At 33.2% G+C, this 14,506-nt stretch overlaps 1 protein-coding gene across 1 annotated transcript; it reads right to left on the bottom strand.

Annotated features, from left to right (window-relative positions):
• Positions 1-7,637: 7,637 nt before the first annotated feature.
• Positions 7,638-10,669, bottom strand: LOC120088290 (transmembrane 9 superfamily member 12). The gene is made up of 2 exons (XM_039045481.1): positions 10,544-10,669; positions 7,638-10,105 (listed from the first exon to the last, which is right to left on the bottom strand). The coding sequence occupies exon 2, from the start codon at positions 10,097-10,099 to the stop codon at positions 8,120-8,122; it is 1,980 nt and encodes a 659-aa protein (XP_038901409.1). The 5' UTR covers positions 10,100-10,105; positions 10,544-10,669; the 3' UTR covers positions 7,638-8,119.
• Positions 10,670-14,506: the final 3,837 nt, after the last annotated feature.

Genomic DNA, 14,506 nt, shown 5'->3' on the forward strand with positions numbered 1-14,506 from the left:
TCTTTTCATTTTGACACTTTTGATTAAAAAAAAAGTCTAAAATAAAATTACTGATGTGTTTGGCAAGTTTTGTCAAAAAAATGTTTATATATATAAATTTGTTTGATTTGTTATGTGCTAAAAATGTTTTCTATTAATATCAAATTACTACAAAATATTATGAACTAATAATTTAAAATAATGTTCACCTGAATTGGTTGTCTGGAATGATCGTCATCGGAATTGGTGGTGGTTGTTGTCAAAGTGATTGTCAAGGTAATCGCTTGAGGTGTCTGGCGGTGGTAGTGGCCACAAAAGTTGGTCATCATTGGTGGTGGCCGGAGAAGGTCACTAGAGGTGGTGGACTACGGCGGTGGACGGTGGACGGTGGTAGTAACCATGACAACATGATGAAAGTGAAGTAAATGACTTTCGAGGACACTTTGGTCATTTTAAGGATTATTTAAATTGAGAAGAGATTAATAATTAAGCACTCCAATTTCATTTTTCTAAAAGTTGATTCCAAATATTTATCCTAAACCAACTTATTTCATAAAACTCATTTTTTCAAAATCTATTTTGAATGGTTGCTAAACACTTTGATGTTTTTCAAAATGACTTTTTATTAAATTCAACACTTGAAAATGTAATCACACACCCATGTTATTCAAGTTTCAAAAAATATATTTTGGTCCTTGAGGTTTGTAAAATAATTCTAAGTGGTCTTTGATTTAACTTAGTTTAACAGAAAAATGTATATACCGTTATCTATAGTACCGAAAATGTGATATCTCACTCTACTTAATTCAAGGTCTTTACTGTGTTTAATGTGTTTATCTAGCGTTTTTATAGGTTTTTGGTGCATTGGAGGTAGAATCGACCGTTATGGATTATTCGAGGTTAATTTAGAGCTAAAAAGACCATCTAGGCTTCAATGGAGGCAAAATGACAAAAATGCCCCTAGAGGCATAACGCTTTGCGCCATGGCGTCAGCGCACGATGTTTTTTTCTGGTAGCACCAATTCTAGTGCAACGCCGCACGTTGTCTTATAGTGTTGCAGCGCTACAAAATTCGATGGATGCGCGCGCACCACAGTGCCACCGACTTGTTATAAAGGAAATTTAGGTCGTTTTTACAAGGGGATAACACCATTTTTCCATTTTCTTCACTTGTAATCTCAAGTTCTCCACTGAAAATGTTAGTTTATTCTATTTTTAGTCAAGATTGAACTTAAAGAACTTGAATTTGAAGATGATTAAGGGCTAGAAGTGAATCGTTCCTTTAAAATTCTTGATACATGGGATTGTATTTTGCTGAGATTTTCCGGTTTAATAGAGATTTTGAAGGAAATCTAAACAGAGATCTCCATGAGCAGCGGAAGTGAATCGTTCTAAATCTCCTTCAAAATGAACACAATAATTACAATCTAACCAGAAACAAACAAATTATGCATAAATAGAAATTACAACATGCTACAAGAGGATACAAGGGATAGAATATGCGTATCTTTGAAGAACTATTCTTCAAGTATCCCTCGATCAGTCTCCAATGCTTCCAAAGCAGCACTTGAATGCAACAAATAGAACACGACCTCTACAAACGTCTAAATGAGCCTCGATCCCAATCGAGTCCAACTCGATCCACGAACTGAGCAGGAACACCACCACAAGTGTTACCTTGCCATTCTCGGTGTGAGAATCCAGGAGTTGTGGGCTCTGTATGATATTGGATTGAGGAAGATAGGAGGTATACAATCGAGTAGCTGATCGAGTAAGTGGGAGTTATGAAGACTGTCTATCGCATAAACGATGTACTCGATCATTTAGAAGATGAAGCCTATCGTATAGACTTTACTACTCAATCATGTAGCAACGATCAAACGAGCAACTATCGTATAGTCAACTCTTAGCTCAATCGTGTATGCTATCAACGCTATCGCTTAGTAAAAACTCTTTTTACTTGATAGCCTTTTTCGTGAGATTCTTCCAAATGAATCAATCCTCTAATTTTGGAAAAGAATTTTTCTTTTATCTCACGGTTACCCTAAAACTTCTAATAACCTCCCACTCAAATCGATTATTAGAGAAAAAGAATTAATTATCATATAATTAATATATTATAAATAAATATGATAACCAACTTATCATATTATATTTATAACCTATAGTTTTAATATTTTATCATATGAAACATATAAACCATAGTTTTTTTTTTCTATTTTATGGTGCTTAATATAAATCATATGTATATTAATTCCTTTAATTAATATATCTAATACATCATATCAATTATATCACATATAATTGAATTTCCTCTTGTTAATTTGAACACTTCAAACTAACTCAAAATCTGATTCTCAACTTGAACCCATTAAGCTACCAAGGGGACCTCAAAGACCTGTAATTTGAAGCTCCAACGGTACGTGAATAACTAACTAAACTCTTTAGTCACGAGATCCACCATCCGTTAACTGTTGGTCATTCCACTAAAGACGGACAGCTACACCCTTCGCACTACAGATATATTTCTATGTTCATATGACCAATCAACAGTGCGATAACCCTTCATAAATCACTCCTAAGTATAGTTGGGCCAATTTACCATTTTGCCCCTGTAGTTATATCTAAGTTCTTAAGTACCACTGATTCCTCTAATGAACAATGAGTCATAGTCCTACTATGACTGAGTCCTATCTTCCAAAGAAAAGGTATGGCCATTATGCTCAAGACCCGGAATCAGCCCTTAAGGGAGCAATTTATCTACTTACCCCTGCTTCGGGGAAGGAGTGAATTCTGTCTTGTGTAGCTGAGTTCCCATCTCCTCAATCAGACGAATCCTCAAAAAGGTAGGCTTGTTGAGTTGGCAATCTGGTTACTCTCACCCATACTAATCAAAGGACCGCTCTCATAGGTAGGAGTTCCCAACTCACTCAAAATTAAGGTCATGTCACCTATGGTCAATTTAGTGAAATGTAAGTCTCAATTATCGATGACGTTATATAAAGAGACTAATCATCTCGTGGTTCGGTCTTATACAAACTCTTTGTATAGGACAACCCCGCTCGCATGTCTCTACATGAATCGTCGGATCAGATCATTGGTAGCACTTTACAACACTTGTAAATATCTACAAAGCAGGTGGTATCTGTAGTGTCACCAGGATAAGGTATCCCCTCCTTTATCCTTATACTACAGACCGTTTAGGTTATTACTTAAGGCATGATCCACTTGTATGTCTCACATACATGCTTAAATTACATGAAATAACCACGGATCTTAGTTTATTGGATATGAGTAAATGCAAATAAAATAACATTTATTTTATTAATAACAATGTGTACAAAATGTTTACAAACTACAAGAGCACTGGGAGAATTAGGACACCAATCCCAACAATTTCATCTTGTGGTCATTCTTAATTATTTCTTTCATAGGATTATCTGAAAAATTAATCATGTTAGTTTGATTGTTTGCTTTCAATTAGCTCTAATTTGTAATCGTTAGTAAGTTAATTACCTAGAAGCAAAGGTTAAGTAAGGTTGTGATGTTACTTTGGGATTCCAATTAATAAGTATTCTTTTTCTAATCTAGATGCATCTCACCTTGAGTAGTCAATTAGACAATGAAAATTGATTACTCAACATAGTGTTGGGATTGGTGTCCTAAATCTATTTGTAATCTCGTAGTTTATAAACTTTGTATAAACATATTATTGTTAATAAAATAAGTGTTATTTTATAAGCATATACTCAATCCAATAAACTAAGATCCAAGGTTATTTCATGTAATTTAAACAAGTATATAGAGACATACAATTGGATCTTGTTTAAATAATAACCTAAACGGCCTGTAGTAGATAGATAAGCTTGGTACCTTATCCTGGTGACACTACGGATACGACCCGTTTTATAGGTGTTACAAGTATTGTAAAGTGCTACAAATGATCTGATCCTGATCATTCATGTGGAGACATGTGAGCAGGATATCTTATATAAAGAGTTTGTATAAGACCGGACCACGAAATGATTAGTCTCTTTATATAACATCGTTAATAATAGAGACTTACATTTCACTAGGATGACCATAGGTGACATGATTTGAATCCTGAACGAGTTGTGAACTCCTGTTCATGAAGGCGGTCCTTTGATTTGTATGGGTGAGAGTGGCCAGATTGCCAACTCAACAAGCCTACCATTTTGGAGATTCGTCTGATTGGGGAGCTGGGAACACTGCTACATGAGACGAAATTCACTCCTTCCCCGATGTAGGGGCAAGTAGATAAATTGCTTCCTAAGGGCTGGTTTCGGGGCTTGAAACAAAAATGGCTACACCCTCTCCTGGACCGAGAGGGATAGTTGGACATGGTTTATTATTCATTAAGGGATTAGTGGTACTTAAGGAGTTAGATGTAACTACAGGCCAAAACGTAATATGGCCTAGCTGTAATTACAAGCAATTTTGGTGAAGGGTCGTCGCACTGTTGATTGGTTAAATCCAATGGACATAGAAATTTATCCGTAGTGCGAAGAGTGCAGCTGTCGGTCTTTAGTGGAATGACTAATAGTTAACGGATGTTGGATAATTTAATTAAAGAGTTTTAATTAATTATCTGAGTACCGTTGGAGCTTCAATCTACATGTTCATAAAGGTCCCCTCTATACGCTCACAATGATTAATTGAGAATTATTGGAATTAATTTGAAGTGTTCAAATTAAATTGTACATAATATAATTAATTAAATTAATTATATCTGAGATATAATTAATATAATGTATTTATGACACATTATAAATAAAGTAATATGAGAGAAAATTTGAATATGATTCAAATACTAATTATATGAATGAGATTCATGTAATTAAACTTAATATAAATATGATTTATATTGAGAGGATTAAATAGTTGGATATGATCTAAGATATTATTTGATGAGATTCATATAGTGAATTTAATATAAATGTGATTTATATTAAATATCATGTATGGTTGAGAGAAAATACATTTATAGGTTATATTGTATTTGATACAATATGTAACTATAGATTATGTGTTTATATGAGATATAACATATAGGTTATATACATAAATAAGTTGTTATTATATGTATAATTATTTATTTAATTTTATTAAATTAATATTAATTAATTAAAGAGAGAAAGTTACAACTCCCTCCCCCTAATTCACTCAGTTCGTTCAATTCACACTCTGTGCATAAAATTCACCTTGGCATTCCTCTGCATCCTTTTAGGATGCTTTGTCCTCACTCACATGTATCTTAGGAAAATTCCCTGCTCCAAGCTAAGCACGCTTAATTTTGGAGTTCTTATGATTGAGCCACCAAAAAGGAAGGTGCACCTTGCTGGTATAGGTAGTAACTTTCAATTTTTTTAAGTCATTCTTAACCATACTTTCATGTCCTTGAGATCTCACTCATTTAAATGTGATATCGATTCATTCATGTACCCCTCCTAAACTCAGGTCGTTACATGCCCACCAACTTCTGCTTGGTTCGTCCCCGGACCACATCTTACAGGGAGAGGTTCTGATACCATTTGGCACTGTAAGAACTGGAGTTGAAACCAACTTCTGCTTGAACTCTTCTCACAAGCCTCACTCCAAATGAAAGAGGCTCCCTTTTGAGTCAACTGAGTCAAAGGGGTGGCTATGCGAGAAAAATCCTTCACAAATTGCCTGTAGTAGCCTACTAAGGTGTCGAAGAATTCCTTGAACACTTTATTCATCAGGTCCATAAATACTGTTGGGGCGCTCATCAGAATGAACAACATCACGATGAACTCATAATGCCCATATCTCGAACGGAAGGTTGTCTTAGATATATCACTGTAACTGGTCGAACAAGTCATCGGGGAAGATCCTCCAGCATTAACCAACACGGGTCTTTCAACATGTTTTGTCCTCACTCACATGCATCTTAGGAAAATTCCCAAGAAGTCACCCAACATAGGATTGCTCCAAGCTAAGAACGCTTAATTTTGGAGTTCTTATGATTGAGCCACTGAAAAGGAAGGTACACCTTGTTGGTATAGGTAGTAACTTTCAATTCTTTTAAGTCTTTCTTAACCATACTTTCATGTCCTCAAGATCTCTCTCATTTAGATGTGATATCGGTTCATTCATGTACCCCTCCTAAACTCGGGTCGTTACAACTTCCTATAAGCTTTGTGGTCTAGAAATCTTGACGACTCTTTGTGAATCGACTCCGTACTTTCCTTTGCTATATTTAGTAAAGTAAGGCACATTTTTTTGTGTGTGTGTGTTGGAAACGTGGGGTTTTTAACGATGCCCTAACGGTCGCGGCCAAATTGGCGCTGTTGTCGGATAGCCAATAAGTTTCTTTACTAGAAAGCTTATAGTTTCTTGCTTGCTAACTCATTTCTCTTTTGATGCATGACTGACGTTCCTAAAGGGTCTAGATTGTTATATTTTGCAAAAATATATCGGAAGGAGAGGAGAATCATAAGAAAAATGAGGGTGCAAGCCATGAAATTTTGATATGATTTTAATAACATATAAATTACCTTTAATTTGGTCTATCAATAGTGAAAAATATATTAACTTCATGTTTCGTATATGAGTATACCGATATACTAAATTTAAAGAGAGAAAAATATATCGATGATGTTGTTGATACACCAATTATGAAGTATATCATTCAAAATGATATACGAAAAGTATAACATTGATATTTAAATTTTATATAATTACTTATTCAAAATGCATTTCATGTTATATCATTAGTGTATCAATAATATATCATCATTCGCTCAAAATGCAATACTAAGTATTATTGTCATATATTCATAATTTATCAGCACTCATCCGAAGTTCATTTAAAATTTAACAGTGATGTATCATTTAATATATTACGAGTGTCAATAATATACTAGGATAAAAGTCACTTTTAGTACCTAAACTATATCATAAAAGTAACGATTTAATCCACAAACTTTAGTTTGTAATAATACAATCCATGTACTTTCAATTTTATAACAATTTAGTTCTTAAACTTTACTATGTAATAATTTGATATTTGTACTTAAAACTTTGTAATGATTTAGTCCCTATCGTAGAAATTAATGTTAAAATTTAATAAGATCTTTTTGCATAAATAGAGACTATATTTATATAATAATATGTCTACATCATAAAATAATAAAAATTGACATCTAATTTTCATGAATTTTTTTTTTTACATAATGGGCTAAATTATAAATTTGAAAGTACAGTGATCAAATTGTTATATAATAAAGTTCATGGATTAAATTGTTACAAAATTGAAAGTATAAAGACTTAATCATTATAAATCAAAGTTCACATATTAAATTGTTACTTTCATCAATCAAAGTTGAGAGATGAAATGATCCATTTCAAGTCCAACATTGATTACTAATTACATTAACTCTAAATTCAAAAATCCATCTCCACTGAAGAAGGAAAAAAAAAACATTTCGAAGTTAAGGTAAAGAGAAACTTTTCAAAGTCAAGATCAATACAATTTCGTGGAACTTGACCTAAAATCAAACCATAACTCGACATGCATAGGTAGTTAAATACTTGTCTTCAGTGTATTTCTTTAAAAAAATAAAAAATAAATAATGTGGCAGGAAAAGCAAAAAAGAAAAAATGAGGAAAGGAAATGAACAACGTGGAAACCATCAATAGAGAAAGCTCAAGCAGTCTTTTCTTTTAAAGAAATACAATGAAATGGTATACAAGAATGGAAGGGTAAAACAATGATAACTTTCAAGTTTCAACTAACAATTTGATTGGATAGAAGCGCTCAATCAAAACTAGATCAATGGCATTAAGAAACCAAGGCACATCTCTTCTTCTTTTCTCTCTTTTTTTTTCCTTTTTGTTTGGGATTTGGTATTGGCGGGAGGGAGGTAGTAGATATTTGCATCCTAAACACAGGTTGGGATTCATATAACTAGAAATAACTATCCCATCATTTCACTTCACTCCATACATAATGTAACAGCTCCAAAGACCATTTGCCTAAGAAACTTGCTAGGCTGAAAAGAAACAAAAGAAAAGAAGTATCAGACAATTCACCAAGAGCCAAAATGTTACCGAAAACATCCGCTGCCCGAGCGCGTAAGGGCAGTGTTGGCTATTTCTAATCTATCTTTACTGATGAAAATAGGTAGTGGACAAAGTAGAAGGACGTTAGGAAGCCGATGGTGCCAGTTGATAACATAATTGCCGTTGCCATGATCAATGAATAACCGAGATAAAGAATAGCCGAGACCGGGCCACTCAAACTCTGCAGCTCAAAGACCAAGTAGTGGATGGAATAAAGGAAGACGTAAAGCGCAACGGAACCAGAAGCAAAGAAAGCCTTCCACCACCACCGCCAATCTTCCACACAGAGATGCATATAGGTAAGGACAACTGATACTTCGGCACACACAATAACCAGCAAAGACAAAACTATCAGTAGGAAACCGAAAACATAATAAAACCTTCCAAGCCAAATGCTAGAAAGGATAAAGAAGAGTTCGATGAAAAGGGTTCCAAAGGGAAGGGTCCCAGCTCCAAGAATGAGAAGCCAAGATGGGTACTTTCGAGCAGGAATCTCCCTCGGAATCTGGTTGGTTCTCACAGGAAACTGAATTTCCTCTGCTCGCGTGCCGAAGAATCCTCCAAGCAGTGTGAGTGGCACAGATATGCAAAACCAAAGAGCCAAGAGTTCAAAATATAGTGAGATGGGAATGGCACCAGTACTCTTGCTACTCCAAAGTATGAAGTTCAGTATGGTAAGAATGACGAAGACAATCCCGGGAAAGAAGCAAGCAACTGACCAGGAAACTGATCTCCACCCTTCTGACGTTCCTTTAATGGTTCTCCATGCACGTACACCAACATAACCTGCAATAATCCCAAGGAAAAGATAAAGAATAATCATCCCTGTCAGTAGCATTCCTCTTGAAGCTGGTGACATAAAGCCAAATGCTGTACAAACAACAGTAACAACTGCCATCCCTAAAATTTGAACTCCATCACCAACCATCACACAGAGGAGCTTCGAACAATCGGGTTCCCTGAATACATCTCCAACCACAAGTTTCCATCCTGAGAGTTCTTCGTTCATCTGTGCTTGAGATTCTTTGTCCAACTCCTCATACCTTGTCAAATCTCTTCTCACAGTCCTCAAGAATATGACAAAAACTATACCCGCTAAGAAGAAGATTACCATTAGAGAATTTAAAATAGAGAACCAGTGTACTTTGGAACCCTCCATTCTCAAATATGCATCCCACCTTGATGGCCACCGTATATCACTTTTGACAAACTGCACGTCATACGTGAATGACACTTGCTCTTTCTCCCTGATGATCTGGGACTTATCAAGTTCTTTCGGACACTCTACACTTGTGATATTCTCAAGCATTTTATACTTTTTCATCACTTCAGGATCATGTTTAATACTACAAGGTGCAACCTGAAATCCAACAATCTCGAATCCAGAAGACTTCTTCTGTTCAGTTTGCGAAATCACACCCATCCCTTCTTCCCCAGTTCCAATTATTTCCACACCACTCCCTTCGTACTCATGAACCAAGACTGTGAACTTTAGATGATTAATAATATAATCATCCTCACTGTTTGTTGGTGTATACCCTACTGGAAACCCAGTCCACTGGATTTTAACCCCATTTTGTTCAGTAAATCTCATGGCAGGTAAATTATCCAGTATCATGTTTACCTGATAGAGATCACGGGTTCTCTGTTTCAAAAGCTTCACTTGAACCTCACTCAAAGGATCAGTAGTACAGAGGAAGACTGTTTCGTTTACATTCATACGGAAACGATAAGGAGAGTTGTCAATCTGATCACCCATAAGCAACTCCCCAAGATTCTCTGCACTTTTCTTGACACCACCCGGTGGTTTGCAGTAGGGAAGACTATAATAGTTGAAGGGAAGCTCAGTTTCAATGGACGTCAAGGAATTAACCTTAGCAAATATAGGATCCTCAGAGGAGTAAACATTCATGTAGCTTCCGGGAAGATAGAAGGCATCACAACAATAGGCAAGAACCAGAAACACAAGGAAAACCCCACAGATTGAGGGCTTCCTCGAACTGGAGGAGGCCATTGGAAACTGAAAGAAATGCGGCAATCTCATTAACAATCCAACCAGACTTAAAAGATCCATTCGCTAGCAGCAACAAGAGCAATTTAAATCATAAAGCAACAAGAAGAGAGCAACAAGATCTATAAAAAGAAAATGTATCTCTACCCATAACTGATAAACTGAAAATCTGCGAAATTAATTATTAAACGCATTAGATCTGAGTTAACTTACCGGTAGCATGGAAGAAACGAAAGAGATTCTACGCAAATCTTTCTCAAATAACGAACGGAAACAATGTTAAGAACAAGCTCGGAAATGACGAAATCCAATTAAATTCAATTTCCACAAACAGTGATGAAATGAAAAATGGAATCAATTGCAGAGAAACATATGCCTTAGATCCATAACTTGAAAACATACACCAAAAAAGGGGCAAAAATCTTGAGATCTAGGTCGAAAACTTACCACCGACGCGGTGCGAGATACTCACGAAGCGCAACGGACGATACAGAGTGAGTATTTTGTTGGGGGTTCTTGATATTTCGTTGCACTGGGAATTAATATTCTTTTGCTCAAATTCTTACAATATATATATTATTTATTTATTTATTCTTTTGAAAAAATAATTAAGGTTATTTTTAAATATAAGATGATGAATCAATATAAAAACCATAGACGATGAAATTTTCTTATTATTGGTAAATACTTTCAACAATTTTATCATTTTAAATAATTCAGAGCTCTTTTTATTTCTTTTTTATTTTCTTTTCTTTTGGCCAAGTTAATATTTGTTGGTTAAAACAATTATTTTTTTTATGTATTTGATGAGGTAAATTAGTTTGATTGAGTTGAATTGGTAATAATTATCGAGGTTGGTAATAAATGTATGTATTTGGTTATAAAATTGAGTTGAGTAGATAAGAATTACATGTTTGGGTAGTGAGTTGAGCTGAGTTTGAAATAATTGTCTATAATGGAGTGTTGGGTTAAGTTCGATTAGTAAGTATGTGCTTGAATGCAGAGTTGAGTCGGGTGTAATTTTTTTTACCTAAAAAATTGTGCATTTTATGGGTTTTTTCTTAGGTTTTTTTATATTATTTTTTGTTATTATGTTTTTTTTCTTAACTTTTCGTTCAGTATACAACTACATGTATATTTATCCAAATTTTTAACACTTAATTGAGATGTGAACTTAATAAATCAAAATATATTTTACAATTTCCTACATATAACTATTGCATTTGATGTAGATAAAACACATTGTTATTTATATAATCAACTACCCTATAACATACTTTAACAATCTTGGATTATATGAGTTGAACATTCACAAAAAAGAGTTATCATCAGTTGTTTATTAACATGTCCACAAAAGTATATATATAGACGTGGCTAACAATAGCCAATTTCATGCATACAAAAAATATTGTTCATTAAGATAGTCAAGTTAGTCATAATGTCAAGTAGATGCAAATATACTTATTCCTAAACTGTGGTGGGATTGTTAAGAAGTAGTCAATCTTCTGATTGTTTGTGACAAGTAGGTCTATAAGGATGACCAAATCATCCTCAAAACGATCAATCAATGTCAAATTACTATAAAAGATGACTATTAAATACTATAACTAATAATTTCAATTTTTTTATTTTAAAACACTTTCGCCAGTCTTTTTATTTTAAATTTTTTTTCTTTTAGTGAATGATCGGTCGAGTTAGTCATTAGAGTTAGTCGTTGAAGATGAATGACAAAGTTGGTGGTTGGAGTTGGTCGCCAGAGATAATCATTGGAGTTGACCGCCAGAGGTAGTCGTTGTCGAAGTTAATCAATCATCAGCAATGATATTCGTCAGAGTTGGTCGCCTAAAGTGAATGTTCGTTGAAAGTTAGTGTTGGTTGTTATAGATGATTGTCACCAGAGTTGAACATCAAAGGCGGTGTATCTGTCAAAGTTATCATCAGAGGTGGTTGCTGGAGCCTAGCATTGATCATCGAAATTAACAACATGAAGGTGGTTATTGAAGTTAGTTGCTAGAGTGTGTGGCAATGGTAGTTGTTGGCAATGATCAATGGGTGGAGTCGTTGAAAACATTAGAGAGAGGGAGAGTTGGAGTGAGTTGATTAAATAACCAACTCAACTCTACCAACTTTTAAATTGGTGGTCTAAACATTGAGTTGATAATTTTTACCAACTCAGTCCAATTCATGTTGATGAACAAAACACTTCCTTTGACTTTAGGGTATATGTGAACATTTTGATCAATATACTCTCAAGTTCACATCCTTGAGTTTGGTCTATCAAATAAAATATCCATAAATTTTAGGTAGGTTTCAATTATTTATCAGAACTTTTTTAAAATTACAATTTAACCTATGAAATTCTTTTTAAATAAATCAATTGAGAATTTTTATGTTAAAATGATGGATAGAGAGTTGTGCAACAGCTTATGCACAAATATTGGGAAGGCATACCACATACATAATATCAAAATTAACATCTACAAATTAATTTTGTAAGGATGAAAGATATTTTATAAATAAGGTTAACAAGATTGCTGTCTGAGATTTGTGGAGAAATTTAATTCGTTGAATGATCAATAAACTTTGAAATTGTATTGATTTTGATACAGTAGATACAATCTCTAGTATATGTTCTTTTGGTGTTTTGTCTCAAATATTAAAGGAAGTTTAAATCTTCCAAATCTTCTTGGAACTTTAGCTTCAAAATCTTCATCAATTTAAGAAAAGTATTAGTCTCCTAAGTCTTCGACTTTAGATCTTTAACGCTTGAAAGCTTCGGTGTTCATTTCTTCATAATTCGAGTCTTGATCTTTAGTTCTTCAAAACTTCAAAGATTGAGAGTTTCAATCTTTAGAACTTTAGAGCTTGAGAGTTTTGGTTGTCAAACCTTCATAGATTGAGAATTTCAGTCTTTAGAGCTTTAAAGATTAAGAGCTTTGGTCTTTAGAACTATAGTTTGAAAGCTTCCACCTTCAGTTTTTTAGAACTAAGTGCTTCACTCTTTAAAGCTTGAGAGATTGAGAGCTTCAATCTTTACTTCTTTTCATATTTTCCCAAGTGAAGGGGTAAGATCTCTATTTATGGAGTGTTTATGGTCATATATGGGCTTAGACTTAGGCTAAAGTTAGGTTTAAGTCCTCTTTTTTTTTTGGGGACCATGTTCTTGAATTGGGTTGGACTTTATACTCGAGAAATTTTAATTATTTGGTCCAATCAAATATATAATTTCAAACCAATCGAGCCTCTAGCCTAATTTATTGATTATGGTCTAGGCTTAATCACCATTGGATTTGATAAGATTATTGTTGTGATCAGATGACGAAAAAGGAAACACGTGACACTTTTCTAATTTGTCATGTAGTTGTCTCCAAATTTTAATTTAGGGACTCCATAATTATTAATTTGTCCTCAACTTAATAAAATAACTAAAATGACAATTTAATTGACCGAAATTTCTTCCTCAAGAGATAAATGACAAATTTTAGTTGTGTTTACAGTTTTATTATTAGAAAAATTGCAAAACGTAATATTTTTATATTAAATGGAATTTATTGAAGGACTAAACATGAGAGCTAACCGATTTTTTAAAGTAGGTTGCAAAAAATTGAAATTCAAAAAACATTTGAAAATTCAAGAGACCAACTCCAAGATTGCGTTTAGGATTACTTTTAGAGGATTGAAATCAATCCTAAAAAGAATTTTAATTGCTTTGTATATTTTGTTAAATAAATTATTCTTTAATTTTTTTTAAAATCACTTTTCAATTTTTTGTACGGTGAAAACACTTACATACTAATTTTTAGCTTGGTTAGAAATATGTCAATCTTTCTAATTAATTATTTTAAATTAAAATTGCCACTTACGTACTAACTTTTAGCTTTACTAAAATATGTCACTCTGTCTAACTAAATATTTTAAATTAAAATCTTATCTTTTTATATATTTTTTTCTTTTATGTCTCTTTCATTTTATATCTATCAAATTTTGAATGATTAACATTTTTATAATAACTTTTTCTAAACTTGTACAAATGATTTATATGAAATAAAATATTTTACAATTTAAATCATGTATTTTTTTTAAAAAAAAATGAACTTATATTAGAATATTTGAATTGAAATAATATATATTCATTTCAATTTTATATAATAATGATTTTTTCTATTATTTTATCATATAATTTAAAGAAATATAAACGTTAATTTGTAATATAAACTATAAAAACTATAACTAATTAACAAATTTATATATTAATTATCAACTTATACATATGGTATAATATGTAACTTTATAGTTAAGTAAGTCAAATCAAATCTAGTTCAAATTTACCAAACATTGTTAGCCGCTTTTGATTTTTAAATTCAAAATGTAGCAGACATTAATCTACTTCATATGACAACTAATTTTACT

Source organism: Benincasa hispida, chromosome 10, assembly GCF_009727055.1.
Source record: "Benincasa hispida cultivar B227 chromosome 10, ASM972705v1, whole genome shotgun sequence".
NCBI classification, from domain to species: domain Eukaryota; kingdom Viridiplantae; phylum Streptophyta; class Magnoliopsida; order Cucurbitales; family Cucurbitaceae; genus Benincasa; species Benincasa hispida.

Excerpts from the sequence above, each read along its gene's own strand:
- LOC120088290 (XM_039045481.1), bottom strand. The coding sequence starts at position 10,099 with ATGGCCTCCTCCAGTTCGAGGAAGCCCTCAATCTGTGGGGTTTTCCTT.